The 20,020-nt window shown below is 53.6% G+C and overlaps 4 protein-coding genes across 4 annotated transcripts; 2 read left to right on the top strand and 2 right to left on the bottom strand.

Annotated features, from left to right (window-relative positions):
* Window positions 1-235: 235 nt before the first annotated feature.
* Window positions 236-1,465, bottom strand: HER10_EVM0006933 (uncharacterized protein). The gene is made up of 4 exons (XM_035476504.1): window positions 1,293-1,465; window positions 820-1,239; window positions 411-760; window positions 236-359 (listed from the first exon to the last, which is right to left on the bottom strand). The coding sequence occupies exons 1-4, from the start codon at window positions 1,427-1,429 to the stop codon at window positions 328-330; spliced, it is 939 nt and encodes a 312-aa protein (XP_035337322.1). The 5' UTR covers window positions 1,430-1,465; the 3' UTR covers window positions 236-327.
* A 1,143-nt stretch (window positions 1,466-2,608) lies between these two features.
* Window positions 2,609-4,619, top strand: HER10_EVM0011791 (TLC domain-containing protein). Its single transcript, XM_035481210.1, has 4 exons — window positions 2,609-3,111; window positions 3,220-3,533; window positions 3,595-3,882; window positions 3,940-4,619. Exons 1-4 carry the CDS (start codon window positions 2,961-2,963, stop codon window positions 4,546-4,548), a joined length of 1,362 nt encoding a protein of 453 aa, XP_035337740.1. The 5' UTR covers window positions 2,609-2,960; the 3' UTR covers window positions 4,549-4,619.
* A 1,093-nt stretch (window positions 4,620-5,712) lies between these two features.
* On the top strand, window positions 5,713-6,951 carry HER10_EVM0001170 (TLC domain-containing protein; the record flags this gene model as incomplete). The annotated part of the gene is made up of 2 exons (XM_035470926.1): window positions 5,713-6,468; window positions 6,502-6,951. The coding sequence occupies 2 exons, from the start codon at window positions 5,713-5,715 to the stop codon at window positions 6,949-6,951; spliced, it is 1,206 nt and encodes a 401-aa protein (XP_035336865.1).
* A 365-nt stretch (window positions 6,952-7,316) lies between these two features.
* HER10_EVM0012075 (beta-ketoacyl synthase domain-containing protein) lies at window positions 7,317-19,424 on the bottom strand (the record flags this gene model as incomplete). Its single annotated transcript, XM_035481478.1, has 5 exons — window positions 7,317-10,279; window positions 10,342-12,075; window positions 12,137-12,840; window positions 12,894-18,921; window positions 18,971-19,424. The coding sequence occupies 5 exons, from the start codon at window positions 19,422-19,424 to the stop codon at window positions 7,317-7,319; spliced, it is 11,883 nt and encodes a 3,960-aa protein (XP_035337761.1).
* Window positions 19,425-20,020: the final 596 nt, after the last annotated feature.

The raw sequence follows: 20,020 nt of genomic DNA, 5'->3' as shown, positions 1-20,020 counted from the left end.
AAGCATTAATGCTGTGAAGCCAATCTCTATTTTGGGAAACATGCCACCTGATGCATTGAGTTCAAAGTTCTTCTGCGTATGCCAAAAGAGTTCACAATTGCTTGGGCTGCTGCTTGCTGCGTAATTACACCGAGATGCCGTGGTCAAAGCAGTTGCTGTCAATGATATGAAGCACGATATCATTCGATAGCAACGCGATGGAGTCCACTACATGAACTAGAGTAATAATGAAGCCCGATAATACAATGCGCAGCCGCTCTCAGGTTCGATCTCAATGAGATTCCGTAGAGGAGCTTTTAACGGCCGGGAAGTATACTCGTATTCTGATCACTTCGATATCTCTACGCCGTTAGTAGCACCTACAAGCAAATCATTAGCTTAGACATGGTTAGAAAGCCAAGCAATCATACCCAGAGCCGTTTTAATGCTGCCATAGATGGCAAATTGGCCAGCAGTGAGCCCACCAATCATAAACAGACGTGCCGGGAGCCCAGCGAATGAACCACGGAATCCAAGCTCGCCCGCAATCTTGTAAAGACGAACCGCGGTACTTTCACCAGGCAATCCCTCTGTCTTGTTGATTTTGGACAGCATGGTGTCAGCTGGTTGCGAGATGACGGCAGCTGCACAACCTGATAACAGACCAGATCCCATATTAATCATGAGCTGGGTAGTGCCGGTCTTGGAGTCATCGAGACGGGCGAAGAAGAAGTCTGAAATCTTTTCGAACGAGACGAATTTTGTAACGGTGTATGGAACTCTTTGCTGGTGTCAGTACGTGCAGCAACGCAGCCCAAGAAGTAGTGAAACACAGCTTACTGTTTGAACAAGATTGGGCCGAATCCGGAGTATAATGCACCAAAACCCTCCTGCTTCAGAATCTTGCTAAAACCACCCATCAACCCGTTGGCGAAGCCAGGCACGGACACGAGTCGGATACGCGTAGCTTCCGCGGGACAAAGTGTGATAGCAGAGCAACACTCAGCACAGGCTGCCGAGACGGAGTAGACTGCCGTACGATTTCTTCTAGCTTTCTCGATTCCAATGAACTCAATCGATTGTTTCTTGAAGAGTTCATACAGGCCAAACTTGACGCCTCCTTGGATAAAGTAGCCGGTGAATGTCGGGCCCAGACCTATCAGTAGAGCACCGACTCCTTCGTTGCGTATTAGTTGTCGGAAACCCGTAATCATGCCGCGGTCGTAGGTTGATGGTTCAAGCTGGATCTTCGTCTTGATACTATGGTATCGTTGTGAGTTTGCGTGTGAGAGAAGAGGTGATAAACGACGTACACATCGACGGGTGTGAAGACAGCATGAGTTATGGAGCTACTCAAAGCACCAGCAAGCGCGAATCGAGCATATAGATCCAGTCCTTCTGGATTCTGCATGTTGGCTTGAGCCTGCATGGCAGGATATGCGGCAGCCATTGCGAATTTTACAAGCGTGAAGGATCTGGCCCCGAGGGAAGCATGTGTGTAACGAGGTGGAACAATGAGGGATAACATCATTAAGAAAACAGTCTCATGGGACGCATGCTATGACTCGGCGGGTGATACCGGGTTGTCTCGGCGAGCATTGAACGCCGTATATTATTGTCGCCGATTCCCCGCTAGACCCCGACCGGGTACCTCTATCGGCGGCCGCAGATAATATGGGCAATTCGTGTTCTTCCAAGCCGGAAGAGACATATGACTGGCCTTATACATAATGTTTCCGTCCTCCTTTTTCTTTCGCCTGCCGGCTTGTAGGATTATTGCGACAACCTCAATTCTAGGCATACCGCTTTCTCCCGGCCGGCGAAACTTATGGGTTCCCGGAGCTGTGGATCCCCGAGGATCCGTCAGATGCAGCGAATCAATATCTTTTCACTCGGGCAAGGTGGGTCGCGGCTCCGTGCGTCGCCTGTTACTGCCCGGAGCTCTCGGTCGATGAGACTCCCACAGCCGGAGGGGTTATCGGCGGCATAGCGTACCTTCAATTACCGAAGCAAGATAAGTACATTTTTATCGCGGTTTTCGTGCTTACATCGCTAGCTGACTTTGGTAAATGCTCTAACCCTCCAAGGTGCGCGATCTTAAGAGTCTATGAGCTGCCGCACACTAGTAGGTAAAGTAGTAGATGTTGAAGAACACAAACAATATATTGGGTCCGAGAAGGCCAATGTATCGGCCCACGTCAGCTTCTCAGAGAAAGAGTGACAGGCCAATACCTCTATGATTTTTTTGAGGCTTTTCCCATCCTGTTGGTTCGGGTTCCCGCGGGCCCACGGATAGCTAAGCCTCAGTATCCACCAGCGAAAGCAATCTGCGGACCTGGGACGATGGCAGGATGACAAGCACCCATGTCAGCCTATCCTGATTGGTGCGGGGATGGCCTGATGCTGATTTCCCCTGAGTCTTGCATGCCCTGCATCTTTGTTTTTGCGGTCAATTGGCAATCGCGAAAGCCTAACACATAGGTCGCTGTGATGACTTACAGTTTGCCAATGGCACTTGGCATCAACCTTGATGGAAGCCTCCAAAGTTCAGCCCTATTGTTCCACGGGCAGCTTCAAGTTGCAGACACATAATGTGCCTTAGGGCAAACAAACTTGAAAGTTGGAAAATGCCAGAGATCTTAACGGCCGCCAGTTCCAAGATCCTGCCCGCCCAAATATGAACATCCCTGCATTCCCGCCGCCTTGTCTCACCGCCCCCTGCGAGGCGCGAAGAAAGGGTCCAACCTGCTCAGCTGGCAGCTTTGGTCTCGCCCTGTTGGGGGAAGGGGAGGGGGCCGCCGACAGGGAAATATTGTTACTGTTACTTCTTTAAGCGACTCGCGCTTATGGGCACTTTCTCAACAGTTTTGTCACACAACTTTCTGCTCGAGAAACATACTGTTTGATTCCTTTTCGCCTCGGCATCTTCTCGTGGAAAGCTGAGCTGAGCTGAGCTTCGCCCCGACTGCGTGACAAGGACCATGATCGAACCCACCACCGAGATCGCGCATACGAAGCGCGCTTCGCCTGTCGCATCCAGGGCGCCCAGGCTTGCTCACTCACAAAAGTTAAAGACCATTGACACGAGCCGGAGGAAGAAGCTTGTCCAATGGCTCTTCGACAATCAAACAAGTACGTCGCGAACAGTGTGGAGGGAAGCTGACCACCTCTATCATTCCTATGCATCACACCCATTCATCCTACAAGTCAATGCTGACCTGAAGTCTTCTAATTGATCAGACCTTGCCTTCCATACAACTGCCCCTCTACTCGTCACACATATCTGCATCCCCGCGGCGCGTCCGTATACATCCAAAATTATCAAACTCTCATATTACAACACGACCACCGGCAAGTATGGCGCCGGCCATGACGACCTCTACTTCGTTGCATTCTGCGTGGTTCTCCTCATCGGCATTCGGGCCGCACTGATGCGCCATGTTCTTGAGCCTCTTGGTCGACACTGGGGCATATCGAAGAAGAAGGATGTCGCGAGATTTTCAGAACAGGGCTCGATGCTCACGTACTACAGTGTTCTATGGCCAGTGGGAATGGTATAGTAGATCAGCGTTCTTACCTCGTGGGCATAGTGTCAACTAACCGGCGAGTCCCTAGTACCTCTATTGCAAGGCGCCATACTACCTCAACATGAAGGAGCTGTGGAACAACTGGCCCCAGCGAGAGCTCGACGGGTTGATGAAGGGATATATCATGGTGCAATGGGCATACTGGGTCCAGCAGGTCATCTCAGTGAACATCGAGGCTCGACGCAAGGACTACTGGGAGATGATTGTGCACCACGCAATCACCATTTCGCTCATTGCCGCATGCTACGCGTATCACCAAACCCGCGTCGGCCATCTCATATTGGTCTTGATGGACGTCATTGAGTTGATCTTCCCAGTCAGTCCTCCATGAGTTGAAATCACGCGCCAAGCCACCTGCTAACAGTCACGATAGCTAGCCAAGTGCCTCAAGTACATCGGCTTCACGACCCTTTGCGATGTAATCTTTGGCGTCTTCCTCTTAGTTTGGGTCTGGACGCGCCATGTGTTCTATCTCATGACCTGTTGGAGCGTCTACTACGACTTACCCCGATCTCTGAAAGAGCCATGCTTCCGAGGCGCCCCGGGCGATATCGAAGGGCCATTCTTGGCGCCCACAGAAGGCTGGTCCCACCTTCTCGAGCCATTCAAGGACCCCGCGGGCACGGTATGCTTCACCAACGGCATTCGATACGGCTTCTTGACCTTTCTCCTTGCTCTTGAGCTTGTTATCTGCGCGTGGTCATTTTTCATTATTCGTGTCTCGGTAAGAGTGCTCAAGGGGGCTCCCGCTGAGGATGTTAGAAGCGATGTCGATGACGAGGAAGAGGAGGAGGAGAAGATCGAGTACGAGGAGATCGAAGCTATTGAGGAGGATGTTGGCGTGGAGTCTATTGACTTGAAGGCTTGGGACAGGTCGCCTTCGCGGAAGGAGTCTTCAAGCTCTAGGGTAAGTGGCGTTAGGACGCACAGCGGCCGAAAGGAGTTGCTCAACAGAATCGGGTGCGAGAAACAGATTGATTAAGGGCTGTGGAGATGATACGCTTCACTGGCTGGCCAAGAGTCACAGACACAATAGACTCCAATTCTGCAGTTCATGACATACAACTTGCTAGATTTCTACTCTGATACTCGTGTTATCCACCCACTCATATCGTGAGACTATAGTACGCCTACGTCAAAGAGTAGCGATTCTCTCTCTTAAGTCCCAGTTTGAACGTTTACCCTCCACTACAATGGATGATCAGTTCATATACCACTTCCGTCGAAATTGAGTAGTTTCAGAGAGGTCTCATCCCGCAGCACCATCTTCTGGAGGCGGTGTGCAGCTCCAGTCCCCTCGTGAACCGGGACCGAGTGAGACCCGCTCCATTCGGAGCAATATGACGACATAAACCCTCCGAATCGGAGGGTAAAAAAACTCGTACGCGTCTCAATTCTCCAGCTCGACCCTCTCCCCCTTTTCCATTCCTCAGCCTCCCGCAACAATTCTATTGTCCGCCAGGGTCTGGCGGGGATGGCGGATGGCAGCCACCGATGGAAACGTGGGTCCTTACACTGTGACTGGAGGCTGCCGAGACATGGACATTCTCATGTTCGGATCCAGCTGAGAAGCTTCTCAACACAGAACTTCAGATTTTGCAACTTACACACAGCTATACGAGTGCCCCCAGAGCCAAAATCAAAGCTCGTAGAAGGCTCGCTGTATGAACTGTACATATATCCCATATATCTCTGATTGCTTTTAAGGACTCCGTCTCCGTCCTCAAACGGGATGAAGAAAACAATCTTCCCCTTCCGGACTTCTGCTGACGCCCCCGTTTGATTAATTGTGTGTCACACACACCGACCAACAGTAGCCCCTGCATTAAGCTATCTCAACACGGACAGCTCTCTAATTGCATCTGGACTGCCTGCGTTGGGGACGCCCGCTCAAATTATTTGATCCCCTCATGATCTCGAATCTTGCGACTCTTTTTCTTTGCGCATCGTGGAGGTGTGAGACGCAGAGTTCTGAAGTCAGACCTGCACCCAGCTTTAAGCGTCTTGATCAATTGGATCAATGATCGGAAGCTAAGGTGTAATTTGACAACTCGAATCTACCGTCAGTACGACGACCAAACGATCGCGACGACGAAGCACTTCACGGACTCCCGCCGAGACCCAAAACCCCACGACCTCTTACAACATGGGCGCAAACTACATGGACCTCCAGCCAGGCGCTCAGATTCCGCCTCAGATGTTGAACAGCCGCCAGACAAAAAGCTACTCGAAGCGCAAGAAGACGAAAGTATTCGCTTTCCTGCGTCGTCGGACCTGGGCGTTCCCGTTGTTCCTCACGATCGCGATCCTCTCCCTCTACGCCGTCAATCCGACCGACTCTAATCCGACGTACCACTTCATATTCCCCTCCTACAAGCTCGACGATGACAGCCCCGGGATGACACAATATGGCAAGGGACCTTGGGACATCGCCTTCGTTGCCTTCTACACAATATTTCTCACCTTCACCCGTGAGGTCTGCATGCAGGAGCTCCTGACACCCCTCGCTCGCGCATGGGGCATCAAGTCCCGCGCCAAGCGCGCACGCTTCGCGGAGAACATGTACACGGCGCTCTACGTGACTGTTATCGGACCCTGGGGCCTGCACGTCATGAGCCGTACGCCAGTGTGGTATTTCGACACCCACGGGATGTACGAGGGCTTTCCACACCGCACGCACGACGCCAGCTTCAAGTGCTACTACCTCCTACAGGCAGCGTTCTGGGCGCAGCAAGTAGTGGTGATGGTGCTGGGCCTGGAACAACGACGCAAAGACTTCCATGAGCTTGTCGCGCACCATGTCGTCACGGTTGCACTGGTTGCACTGAGCTACCGCTTCCATTTTGCGTATATGGGCATCGCGGTGTACATCACGCACGATATCAGCGATTTCTTCCTGGCAGTGTCGAAATCGCTGAATTATCTCGACAACAAGCTTCAGGGGGTGTCGTTTGGGGTGTGTATCGCAGTGTGGATCTACCTACGACACTACATCAACCTGCGGATTCTCTACTCTGCGCTGCCAGGATCCGAATTTAGTACCGTTGGGCCGTATGAGTTGAACTGGGAGACTGAGCAGTACAAGTGCCCGTTATCGAACTTCATCACCTTTGGCCTCTTGGCTTTGTTGCAGGCACTGAACCTGTTCTGGTTGTATTGCCTGCTGCGAAGCGCTTACAAGTTTGTCTTCTTGGGGGTCGCGAAGGATGATAGATCGGAGGATGAGGAGGTTCTGATAGCCCCGTCGGCCGTTCAAGACAAGGTAGTAACGGCTTCGGATGTGTCATCCCACAGCCTTGAGGGACCCAAGCCCCCATCAACACAACGCCCTGTGCAGGAGAGAAGACCTAGAAAGGCCACGATAGAGTTGGACAGAAAGAAGTAGACAGCCAGAATAGACAATTGGCACTCGTTTGTTTACTTTGACTCGGACGTCAGGTCGTGCAAACCTTTCAACGGTCAAGGTATACGTAGTAAGTGGTTCGCCCGATTATGGCCATGCAACATACCGTGAGTAGTAAGTCAAGAGTGAAAACGTTTTTCAGCTATCGGGCTAACAGAGGCATGTTTTTGAAAATATTGAAACTTAGAAACACGATACGCTTACATCACTTGAAGAAAAGCCTCGGATACTCAGAACATTTCAGACCACTATTCCAATGCGCAAGAATATGTACAAGACTTCAATGACACTAATGATGGCAAAACGTACAGGATACAGCCAGAACTCCAAATATGCCCCATTAGAAATCACCGCCTCAATAACTTTGGCAGGTTCATCGGCTCCCCAGACCCCAGTGAACTCCGGAACACGGCAGCCATAGCAGGCGACAGCCCAATCTCCTCCGCGCGATCAATCCACTCATCCAAAACCAATGCCTCAACAGCTTCTCCCGTCTCAGTCTCCAAATGCTCTCTTATTTGGCTCACATTCAACTCCAAGTCGCCAGACTCGTGGATGTACACAACTTCATCCTCCTTAGACCCGGACATGACAGCCCCCACCACCCCACTAGTGACCGTCCCCGGCTTCACCAAGTCGACAAAGCCGCGAAGACCAGGTGCGGCTGGCACGGCGCGCACCCGCCTTGAGTAATCCAGCATGTTCTGTAAAACATCAGCGGCCGGGTTCTCGCCGGTCCTGTCGGCCTCGGGACGCATAATGCTCGACGGGCGGTGGATGTAGATTGGCAGACCGCTTTCTGCGTGGACGTTCTCGAGGTATACCTCGCTGGCCCACTTCGATGCAACGTAGCCGTGTTGACCGTCCGCTGGTGGCATATGTTCGCGGACCGAGACCTCAGCCAGCTCCTTGAAAGGGGTATACATGGCGACACCCGTGGTGGATACATAGTGCAGCGGAATCTGCCGGGAACTGCACAGTCGGACGAGCTCCTGCGTTGCGACGAGGTTTGCAGCGCGGAGGGAGGGGTAAGTCTTGAGATGCGAGACATCCGCGCCGTTGTGGATCACCGCATCGACGGATTGGAAGATGCGGAGGGCTGCTTCTTCCGTGAGACCCAGGCGAGACAAGCTCAGATCACCTTCGTAGAACTCAGCCTTTGGCCCAAGCTCAGAAAGTAGATCTTGGCGAGCTTGGTTCTTGGGGTTCCTGACGGCTATGCAAATGACCTTCTCGATGTTCTCCTTCTTGACAAGGGATCTGGCGAGATATTTGCCGAGGAAACCAGTGACTCCGGTCAAGACAACAGTGCGAGGAGGCTTCGTAACAGGCTCGGCAGTATCTCGCTCAGAAGCAGTATCTCCCGGCAGCAGGGCAGTTTCGCTTGCCCAATCGATTTGCTTTTCGAGCTCCGGCTCCGTATCGTCAATCCCGGGAAGAAGTCGTGCCATCGACCTTAGGGTAGTAGCTTGGAAAAGCTTGGGCAGTTCGATGAAGATGCCGAGATCCGCACGGATCCGACCCTGAAGCTCGATCAGAAGAAGCGAGTTACCTCCGATGGTGAAGAAATCGGAATCCGCTTCGATGTCGTGCAGTCCAATCAGCTCTTCAGGGATCACAAGTTCCCAATAGCTCTGGAGTATCTTCTCGGCCGTGGTCAGTCTCTTGGACCCTTCGGAACCATCTCCATCATGCTCAGCGCGATGGAAAAGCCCCTGCGAGATCGGCAGAGAAGCGATGACCCGTCTGTCGACCTTGCCAGCTACCGTTCTGGGAAGCGAGTCAATCGGGATGAGGGCCGAGGGACACATGTTGCGTGCCAATGGCAATTCTGCGAGAAGCTTCTTGAGGAACTTGCTCGTAGAGCCGGTCAGACTCTCGCCCGAGAAGACGACATGAACAACCATGAACTTGACCGACCCGTCAGATGTGCTGCGAAGAGACGCCACGGCATCGGCGAGAAGACCGTTGGAAGCTTGCACGACGGTATTCTCCACGTCCTTCAAATCAATACGAACACCATTCAGCTTGATTTCTGTGTCGTCTCCGATGCGTCCCTTCAGAACGAGGGTCCCATTGGGCTGCAGGTATCCGACATCTCCTGTTCGGTACATGGTCGTCCATCCGCGCTTCAGATCGTCCTCGGTTGCAAAGGGATCCGGCAAGAAGGATGCCTGAGTCCGATCCTCCATATTCAGGTAGCCTTTGGCAACGCCAACACCACCGATGGCAATCTCACCCATCTGACCAACCGGCTGAAGGCTCAGACTGGCGTCCAAGATATAAAACCGCTCATTTGCCGATGCCACCCCAACGGGAATAGTTCCATCATAAAACCCAGGCTCACGGTACGATAGCTCCATTTTGGTAGATCCACATGTTGTCTCTGTCGGACCGTACACATTGAATAGACGGAGACTCTCGCGATCTACCTCACGGAAGACCTGTAGAAGCGGCTCAGTGACGGCTTCTCCAGCGACCAAAGCCAGCCGCCAGACCGAGGACCGCAATGTGCCCTGATTTTCGCGTCTCAACCAACTCTTGTACTCAGTTGGAGTCGCGTAGGTGGCCGTCACACCTCGGCCCTTGATAAGCTGGACCATTGCGTGCGAGTCGGCGCGCAGAGTGTGAGACACCGTGTGCAGCTGGGCTCCCACGCCGAGAGCTAAGAAGATTTGCGTCACGGATAGGTCGAAGCTCCAAGCGCTCTGCTGGAGAACGACATCATCTTGGTTCAACCCGTAGGTGGCCGCACAATGATCGAACTCGTGCTTCAAGCTGCTATGGCGTAAGATGACTCCCTTCGGGGTTCCCGTTGAGCCACTGGTGTACAGAATAATGGCTGGTGCGTCTGGTTGAGCGAGGTTGGGAACCTCTTTCTCACTCAACTCTTCCAAGGCTGACACGTTGACTAGAGAAGTACCTCTCTCTAGCTCCAGATTTGTTGTATCGTCTTTCGTCAAGTAATGAACTAAGATTGAGGAAGGTTCGCTGTCGCGCACGATCAGAGATAGTCTTGCGACTGGTGTATTGACATCGAGTGGGACATAGACGGCGCCAATCCTGAGGATCGCAAGGAGAGAAGGTATCCAACAGATTGATGGGTGCTGAAAGACAGCGACTCTGGAGCCGGGCTGGACACCTTGACGAAGGAGTTCCGATGCAATCGCGTTCGTCTTAGTAGAGAGTTGTGCATAGGTAATCGAGTCACTAGCGTCGTCGGTCACGGCAACTCTCTCCCTGACAGTCGGGAAGAAGCTGTCGAATCGATGAATGAGGGTTTCGGGCCAAGATGAGTTAAAAGTCGCGCCTGAATGGATGTTAGTACCCTGATACGATGCAAAGTAAGATACTGCTCTCTGGTGAACTAACCGCGTCCCAATGTAAGAGCCTTCTGCAGAACAGCAGGTCTAAAGTGCCAAGCGCTACCAACAGCCTGATCCGGTGCGTTGGCGAACTCGCGAAGAATATCCTCGTATCCATGCTGCAAGATCTGCGCATCAGACTCTGTGTACAAGGACTCTTGCAAGTTCAAGAGAATGCGTGTATCCCCAGTGGTGTTGTTGATCACGGTGAAGGTAATGTCGTAAGGAAGCTCAGCCATCTCCTGCTTCATCATCGTCATCCGGCACCCGAGGAACATTTGGCCGTCTTCAAGGTCGTTCTCGGCATAATTCATGAATGCCTGTGCCAAGGGTGTATGAGTAGCCTGGCGTGAGATGCGGAGCTCGTTCAAGATGACCTCGAGTGGGATAGAGTTGGCAAGGACAGCGAAGCTCTTCTCCCTCGCCTCGTCCAGAGCACTAAGGAAGGGCTGTTCAGCGCTTGCGGCCATGCGCAGAGGCAGCATATTGAGGAACGGGCCGATGCCGGAGCGCATACTATCGTCTCGCCGGCAGCTGTCTGCGATACCGATACAGACGTCGGTGGTGCCGAGGAACCTGTGCAGGAGTGTCTTGAAGGCCGCGAGGTGGAAGTGGAACGGCGTGGCGCGATACTTCCTAGCTACCTGACGAATCTTTGCTGAGAGCTGCTTGTCGATGCGGAAGTCTGGGATGCGGGAGGCGTAGCGCTCAAGAGGCTGCCGCTCAGAGATCTGGCTGCGATGGAGGGATAGAGGATCGGGAATAGTGGTAAACTCGTGGCGCCAGAAGTTGATGGCCTCGTCCCATTCTCCGGACGAGTACTGCCTTTGCTGGTCATCAGAGTAATCGAGGTATTGGAGAGGGTTCGGGTCGAGGGGATATCCGTTGTACAGGCGCTCCAGGTCGCCCATGACAGCGTCATTGCTGGCTCGATCGAAAAAGATGTGGTGAGAGCTCATCAAAAGGTAGTGATCCCGTGGCGAGTATGACAGTAGAATCGTACGGCTGGTCTCGCCTCGGCTAAGGTCGAAGACATGGCCCCGGAGTGCTGCGTACTCATCGAAGAGTTCGTTCTTGGTGTAGATCCTCTTGTGCTCGAGGGCGAAAGACGGGGTCTTCATGACTCCTTGGCTGGGCTGGCCGTCGCGCTCGCAGATGCAACTACGCAACGACTCGTGGCGTTCTCCTAAGGCTCGAACAGCGCGGGAGAGATCGGGAATGCGCACTTCCCCGCTAAGATGAAGCATAACTGTGTTGTTCAGAGTGGTCTTGTCAGGCAAGAGTTCGTGCACAAACAAGAATACTGACTGGGTGTAAGACAAGCGCCCGAACCTTTCCAACTGAACTTCCTGAGGTCTTGCCTCTTTCTCCTCCTTGATTCCGAGATCGCCGTTGACTACAGATGAGTTCTCTGTCTCGGGAGCGGTCGAAGGTGGTGTTCCAGAGTTTTGGGATGACTCCTCAGAGGATGGTGATGTGTCCTCAGACTGAGAAGAAGAGAACAACTTGGGTGCAAGCTCTTCCGGTATCTCCTCCACAGCGTGGTCGATGAGACCCTGGAGTGCTTCGCCCTTGAGAATCCGGAGCGCAGGAATGTTGACCTGGAAGTTGTTGAGGAACCAAGAACGGATCCTGACGGCGACCAGAGAGTCGAGGCCCAGCTCGTCGGTGCGAACGGCGGTTGTGATGGCATAGTCGTCGCTGAGATGGAGCATCTTGCGCATCTCGGCAATGAAAGATTCTGATGTTATGTTAGTCATTGATCTCACGGGAAGCGGGAGCAGAAGTAGTTATGATCTCACCGGTGATGATCTTCTCAACATCATCTCTCGTAGTCGCATTGGCCAATTGGTCCTTGATAGACGGACCAGCTTGCGTATTAGCCGCGCTTGTGTCTTCAACAGCGACCCTCTCCGTGAGACACGCGAACTGAGGATAGCTGTACCACTGCGGCCGGTTAGGCGCGTTGGCCGGCATCCGTCTCAGTCCGATGGAGATCTGCCACTCGGCACCCGACTCGGGATGGCCATACTGGATGGCCTCTGCCAGTGTCTGGTGAACATCATACTCGGAGATTGTCAAGAGTCCTCGCTCAAAAGAGGGTCGAGTGAGGACATTGCCCTTCTCGCGGGTGATGTAGCCTGTGCCCATGATCAAGCCAAGCTCCACGACCGACGCGGGCAGACCACGCTTGCGTCTTTGCTGCGCCATGCCACTCATGAACAAGTTGGCGGTCGTGTAACCTGCCTGGCCAGGATTACCTGCGACAGTTGCAACTGAGGAAAAGAAGATGAAGAAGTCTAGTGGCTCATCTCCTAAAACGCGATCAAGGTTCAGACTACCCTCGACCTTGGGACGGAGAACGCGGCTGAAATCCTCCAGTCCCATATCGCGGAGCGACATATCAAGCAGAATCATGGCGCCTTGGTAGACACCGGCGATCGGAGGCAACGTGCTGGAAATCTCGCGATGTGCCTGCGAGAGGGCGTTGTAGTCGGTGAGGTCACTGCGTTTCTAATGTTAGTCTATGCCTTCAACCTGGTATGACGGTCAGCTTACCATGCCACGATACGAACCACTGCGCCTCTCGCCTCTGTAATCTTAAGCCACGTCTCATCGACTTTCGGGTTGCGACTAGTGACAACTAGGTACTTGGCGCCATTTCGAATCATCCAGTCTGCGATAGAGATTCCAAGATCGCCAGACAGTCCAACCAACCAATAAGTCCGATCAGCCTTGAATTGGGCGGTTGCGGGTTGTACAGTGATAGAGACAGAAGAGGCGTTCCAGTCGACAATGGTAAGGGCATCAGGAGCCCCCTTGACCGTCTCGAGATCTTGAACACTAATCAGGCTAATTGCCGCATCATCCTGCGTACGGTTCTCAAGAGCTGAACTGGCATGGGTCGCTGCAGTTGCCAGTAGCTTGTTGACGTCGTTGCCAGACGCTCGGCCCATCTTTGCAGTTGCGGCGAATAGGGAAGACGCATTGATAACAGGAATACTGCCTGGAAGGGAGGAAGACAGTGGTGATGGGCCTTCTTGTGTTGTGAAGTCGATGTATCGGGAGATGTTGGTAGGGAGAAGCGCCCTGATCTCAGACTGGCGCATGTAACGTCCGACGTAGACGGCATCAGTGTGCTTTTCAACCTCTCGCGAAGAGGTAGTGCAAGCCAACTTGATGCCAGCAAGCTTAGCATGACTACTGAGTAGCTTCACTACCGCCTCGGGAGCGTCGTGAGCCAAGAGAGTGTCTCCTTCGCTGAGGGACCCCGCAAGTGCTGGCATCAGAAGCTGCGCAGCAACATCTGCCAAAAACACCGCCGCAGACTCAGGGGCAATGGAACAAGCGACGAGGTTCCTCTTGGATATGTTGACTACTGAGGCAACAGACTCGGAAAGTCCAACGTACTGAGTGCCGCTCGTTGGGCAGCTTCCCAGCACCAAGAATGCATCCCCACCGTCGATCTTGATGGCATACAAGCTGGAATGCGTCAAGTTCAAGGTGACTGCGCTGCCATCGGAGAGGCTAGGGGCAACAGAAGGCCGTTCGACAAGTATATGCCGGTCATCTACACTTTCAATAGCGATTTGAGAGGTCAGAGTCTGAGCGTCCTTCACAATGGTCCTGCGAGCCGCGTTGTAGCGATCATTGGCGGTGCTAACAGGTCTCATCCGGGGAACCAACTGGCGTCCGTCCGAGTCGATGACGATCTCAGACTCGACAGACCAAAGGGACTTGCGTTGGCTTTGCTCTTGGACCGAACCAGACATTTGGAAGCGCAGGACCGACTCCACCAACGCTCTGGCGTCGATACGGTGCGCATCTTGGAAGTCGATGAACTGATAACGGATCTCTGGAATCTCCCACAAGGCCGATCGGGCGAATCCGACACCCATGTTACCGAAGGGATTGTCGATCATGCGATCTTGGGTGATCCATGCGATAGACTTCTCAGATCCGAAGAGGTGCTTGAGGCCAGCCCAACGAGCAGTTGTGATTTCTTTGAAGACGGGATGATCGAGGTCTTCGAGAACAAGGACGGTGGCGTTCTCGTTGATTTCGACATCATCAAGTCTCTCCAGTGATTCAACCACCGTAATCTCATCGCAGAAAGCATGGATCAGCTTTCGAATGTCCTGCACCAAGCGAGAAACACGCAAAGTGGCTCCTCCAATGATGAAGAGATGTTTGATGACAGATTGTCCAACAAATAGCGATGGAGATGCCAACAAAGGCTCCCGAATGAACTCGACCCAGTCATCAACAGCCTGCGAGACCATGACGGAATTGGGGAGAGACATGGCATCCTTGACGGGCGTCATGGTGTCGACTCCTGAGAACCCAGTCTTGCGCAGTATGGCATCCCACTTGGACTCGGACACGCAAGCACCCAGGGTTCTTCCCTCTTCAACGCCCTGCCACCATCCTGGCAGACATCCAAAGAGTGCGGTGCCGCGGATGATGTCGGTATTTGTGACCTCGTAAAGAACGAGGTAGCCACCAGGCTTCAGAAGCGATCGCACGCGACGCACAGTCTGCTCAATGCTCTTCGTGGCATGCAGCACGAAGGAGGCGACGACAATATCATATGAGTGCTCCTCGAAGCCCTGAGTCTTCATATCCTGCTCAAGGTCCAGAACACTATACACCATGCGGTCCTCAAATGCCTCGAACTCGGCCTCGGCCTTGTCGAAGAAGGCCGCTGAGACATCGGTGAAGGTGTACGTTGAGAAGTTGTCGTCCACCCGCTTGAAAATCTCTCGAGTAGCCTGTCCGGTGCCGGCGCCGACCTCCAGAATCTTGCTCTCTGGATACCGCTGCAGGATTTGCACGACAGTCTCAGCTAGGAGGTCGGTGCCTCGGTTGATGCTTCGGGCTTGGGCGTAGTAGTCGGCCAACAGTCCGTTGTTCATCAAGTGCTCGAGCATGGTTGTCTCCCCCAGAATAGCTCGAGGCATCTGCTCTCCGACAATATGCATGGCCTTAACTTCGGGCTGATCGGAGAACGGCTTGGATAGGGCGACAATGTCTTCCAACGTGTCGTTGAGCCATTCCTTCTTGGCGTAGCGATGCTTGCCTTGCTGGACGAGCTTGTGAGTATGGGAAGCGAAAGAAAGATAGGCGGCATTGTACGGGTCAGATCGTCCGGGGTGACCCTCTGGAATCTGGCTTTCCAGCTGTCGGAGGTAGAAGTAGCTGCCGCGCTCTAGGATGACTGCCATCTCCTTGTCTTGAGCAGAGGCATCGTAAGTGCCAGGGATGTCAGCGTTAGGCTCAGAGTGCACCCAGTGCGTAGCATAGAACTGCTGCTGATCATCAGCTGGGGACGCCGGGGTGAAGGGGACAACGTGGAGTCCTTCCACCTGAACAGCAGTGAATTCTCCATCCTGGTCATGGATATCGACATCGCCCTGGAATCCAGAGGTATCCGCAGACTCAGCGTCGTCGGCCATGGATGCGACGAATGGGACTTCAGCAGCGCCTGACCAGTGACGCCCACACAAGGAAGGGTTGATTCTGATCTTGTCAATTCGGGTCGGCAGATGTAGACTCCAAAGTCTGCCATCTTCAGGGTAGCTGAAAGTCAAGATGATAGAGTGGAAGGCTGCGTCCAAAACCGCGGGGTGGATGATGAGAACCTCGTCATCAGACTCAGGTGCTGTCAAGGCGAGAGATCCAGACGCCTTGCCAAGCTTTCTCTTTAAGTCAGACAGAGCTTTGAAGGGACCCGTGTACCCGTAGCCGACATCATTGAGGGAAGAGTACGCGAGCTCTGTATCGACGTCCACCATGTAAGGCTCGATCCGGGCAGTCGCGGGCAGCGTGTCACGAGACGCCTCTCCAAGTGAGACGGAGATCTCGCAACTTGCGACAAGCTGGAAGTCCTTGTGTGATCCTATACATGCCTCATACGTAAAGTGGGCTGTGATAGAAGCAGGGTCGTCGCGGATGATGTTGCTGATGACAGACCGAACCTCGATGCCAGACTCTTGCTCATCGTTTCCGAATACCAAAGCCTGATGAATCACCAAGTCTTTGATTTCCATGAGCTGAACCGGAGTCTCTCCCGCAAGGAATGGAATGGTCTCGAACGCCGTGGCAGCGTACGCAGCTGCGGGGAAGACCGTCTGGCCTTGGATTCTGTGGTGGTGAACCCAGGGGAGATCATGAGGGCGCAAGATCGCCTTCCATGTGACCTGGTGAGCTGAGCTCTGGGGTTGCAAGTCTCCGAGAAGCTGGTGAACGGGTTGACTCCTTGTGCGCAGGTTCTTTGACAGGTTGGACTCGTGCCAATACCCTTGAGAGTGATTCCATTGATATGTTGGCAGATCAGATATGAAGTGGTGCTGCTTCGGTCCGCTAAGTGCAGATTCATAGCGATCAAAGTCGATGATGAGGTTGTCAACGTGCGTCCACACATAGCCGATCGCAGAGGAAACACTCTGGACTGCGTTGGTGTTGCGCTGGAGTAAGCCAGTGTACGGAATTTCGACCTTTTGCTCCTTGAGCGTGTCAAGAACGGGACCCTTGAGAGCAGGATGAGGGCCGACTTCAATGGCAGCGTCAAAAGGACCGAGCTGCATGGCCTTCTCGACTGCTTGCATGAAGAGCACTGGCGAGAGGAGGTTGTCGACCCAGTATGACGCATCAAAACTGTTTGACGCGTCGAGGGACCGGTCCGGGTTGACACTGGAGACCCAAGTACACTTCGAGTCAGATTGCTTCATCTGGATGGCGAATGGCTTCATGGACTCCAAATACGGCTGGGAGCAAGGGACCATGTGGTGTGAGTGGTAAGCCTTGTCTACCCTCAGACGTCGAACGAACTTGCTTTCGTCCTCGAAAATGTCAATCATCTCCTCAATCGCGTCTTCATCACCAGAGATGGTGATGCTGGTCGCAGAGTTGCATGCGGCAACCTTGACTCTTCCCAGGAAGTAGTCATCGTTGCAGATAGATTCGGCGTCCTCTAGAGTCGTTCCAACCGCTAGCATAGCACCTTGCACTCCCTCTGGACCTTCAGCCAAACGGGAATGAAGGCCACGGTAGTATGCGATGCGAATAGCGTCAATGGCAGATAGGGCTCCAGCAGCAAAGGCTGCCCCAATCTCTCCAGAGGAGTGACCAACTACTGCAGCGAAGTTGATACCACATTGACGAAGGAGCTCAACAAGGATGACTTGAACAGCGGTACACAGAGGCTGCGCAACTGAAGCACTGCCAATCTGGCTCGTCTTCGCTTCGGCGAGCAGTTGCTCCCTTAGAGTCCAAGATGGGCGGTCGGCCTCGGGCAACTGCACCAAAGCATCATCCATGGTGGCTAGCAAGTCAGAGGCGTACTGGGAGGTTTCAACAAGCTCAGCTCCCATGCGAGCCCATTGCGCACCTTGACCCGTGAAGACGCCCAAGAGGCGAGCTTCCTTGGTGCTGGTGCCGGCAGCCTTGGAGTCCAACTGAAAGTTGCTGTTGCCAATGATTCCCTTTAGGTTGGTCTGGAGCACCTCAATGGTTGACGCTGGCAGCGCCAGTCGCAAGGGAAGACGAGAGCGGCGTGATCGCAGTGTCCACGAAAGGTCTGAAGGGCTGGTTTTGGGATGTTGCTCCAAATACTCGGCGTGGGCGGCGAGACTAGACAAAAGCGATTGCTTTGACTGAGCGGAGAAGAGGAAAGGAGCGACGCTTTGGGTGTCGTTGTCTTCCTCGGAACTGGACGCCTCATACCCCTCGAGAATGATGTGCGCGTTTGTACCACCAAACCCGAAGCTGTTCACGCTGGCTCGCCGGCTTTGACCCGGTGCAAGCTGTGGCCAAGGGGTAAGCTCCTGGGGAATCTTCAAGTTGCTGTAGAAAGGCAAAACGTTCGGATTGAGGTTTTCCAGCAACATGTTCGGTGGTACATAGCCGTGCTTCATGGCTTGCACGACCTTGAGAATACCAGCAATACCGGCTGTGCTCTCCGTATGGCCGATGATGGTCTTAATGGAACCGACGAGCAGACGATCCGCAGCAGGATCTCTGTTGCCGAAAAACGCGGTGTGCACAGCCTCGGCCTCAACCGGGTCACCTGCTGGCGTTCCCGTACCGTGAGCTTCGAAGTATTGGCAACGATCGGTGTCGGACTCTGGATTGAGTCCTGCTTTGGCGTAGGTAGCGCGGATGAGCGACGCCTGCGCCGCTGCACTGGGCATCGTGATGCCGCGACTGCGACCATCTTGGTTCACGCCAGTCTCGCGAATAATGGCTTCGATGTGATCACCGTCAGCCAGTGCAGCGCTTAGCGTCTTAAGAACAACAGCGGCCACGCCGTCACCGCGTGCGTAGCCGTTAGCACCTTGGTCCCACATGCGAGAGCGACCATCGGGAGACAGCATTTTCAGCTTGCTCTCGTGGATATAAGGCTCGGGGCCGAGAAGAAGATTACTTCCGGCGGCCAATGCGACACGGACCTCTCCGGATCGCAGAGCCTGAACGGCTTGGTGCACCGCGACCAGACTGGAGGAGCAGGCGGTGTCTACAGTGAGTGAGGGTCCATGCCAGTCGAAGAAGTACGATATCCTGTTGGAAACGATACTCCGAGCGGTACCTGGGGCTGTTAGTAAAGTCTTCATTGTGTTAGAGGGTGCAACTCTCACCAATTGCAAGGTACGTTGGGACGTGCTGCAAGTCTCGAAATTGCAGAGATTCGTAGTCGACATACATAACACCGACATAGACACCAGTGTTGGAGCCTTTGAGGCCTTCAATAGTCAAGCCAGCGCTCTCCAAGCCCTCGTAAACTGTCTCCAGAAGGAGGCGCTGCTGGGGGTCCATGGCTATTGCTTCCGGCGCTGTAATGTTAAAAAATTGGGCGTCGAACTTGTCGACATCTTCTTGAAGTAGGTAGGAGTGCTTGACGTTGGCGTGACCGGGAAACTGAGAATCCTTGTGGTGGAATCCACGGACGTCGAATCGACTGGGCGGGATCTCACAGAGTACGTCGCGCGGTTCCCGGAGCAGATCCCATAACTTGGAGGGCGAGTTGGCACCTCCTGGAAACCTGCAGCCGCTTCCGACAATCGCAATGGGCTCGTTCCCTTGGGAAGCCATGCTTGGGGAGGCCATACTAAGCGACTGGACGTGCTCAGAATAATGTGATCGCGACGGTTGGTGAAATCTTCTAGAGAAGCCCCTTGATAATGATGGTAGACGGTTGTTGGTATTGTACAATGCGGCAGGCTCAAGAGGCGCTGTGTAATCCCCGCGTGATGCGTTCAAAGAATAGGAATAAGAGGCGCGATCTAAGCTATCGCTTCCAAAGGTACTATTTGATTGACGATTGGATTCAGACTACAATAACTATGCCTCCCAAGCTTCAACTCTCCAGCTCGGCAACATATCGCTTACCCGATGTGAATCCAGACCCTGAGGCAAATATTGAACAGGCAGTCGTCGGATTCGATCCCTGTCACCTGTCATCGCAAAGCCTAGGACCTGGATGCAAACTGGTCCCTGGAGCTGTGCCTTAGTGGGCTCCGAATCTGCGGTCAGAGCCGGCTGACACCCCCACGTCGGGAGTAAGTGGGTTCGGTAGGATCAGCCCGGGAGGATCACGTCTTATGCCTCCGAAGGTGTGAGAAAGCCCTCCGAACGGCCTGATTAGGATCTTACGAGTACAATGTGGGGGCAAACCGATTGGCCAGAAC

Source organism: Colletotrichum scovillei (assembly GCF_011075155.1).
Source record: "Colletotrichum scovillei strain TJNH1 chromosome Unknown Contig00002, whole genome shotgun sequence".
NCBI classification, from domain to species: Eukaryota; Fungi; Ascomycota; class Sordariomycetes; order Glomerellales; family Glomerellaceae; genus Colletotrichum; species Colletotrichum scovillei.
Note: the sequence above shows the minus strand (reverse complement) of the source record. Positions and strands in the feature narration are given on the sequence as shown.

Excerpts from the sequence above, each read along its gene's own strand:
- HER10_EVM0011791 (XM_035481210.1), top strand. The coding sequence starts at position 2,961 with ATGATCGAACCCACCACCGAGATCGCGCATACGAAGCGCGCTTCGCCT. Across the intron at positions 3,534-3,594 it reads TTCTATGGCCAGTGGGAATG|TACCTCTATTGCAAGGCGCC; the intron begins GTATAGTAGATC and ends GCGAGTCCCTAG. Across the intron at positions 3,883-3,939 it reads TCATTGAGTTGATCTTCCCA|CTAGCCAAGTGCCTCAAGTA; the intron begins GTCAGTCCTCCA and ends CAGTCACGATAG.
- HER10_EVM0006933 (XM_035476504.1), bottom strand. The coding sequence starts at position 1,429 with ATGGCTGCCGCATATCCTGCCATGCAGGCTCAAGCCAACATGCAGAAT. Across the intron at positions 761-819 it reads GGCCCAATCTTGTTCAAACA|AGTTCCATACACCGTTACAA; the intron begins GTAAGCTGTGTT and ends ACACCAGCAAAG. Across the intron at positions 360-410 it reads CAGCATTAAAACGGCTCTGG|GTGCTACTAACGGCGTAGAG; the intron begins GTATGATTGCTT and ends ATTTGCTTGTAG.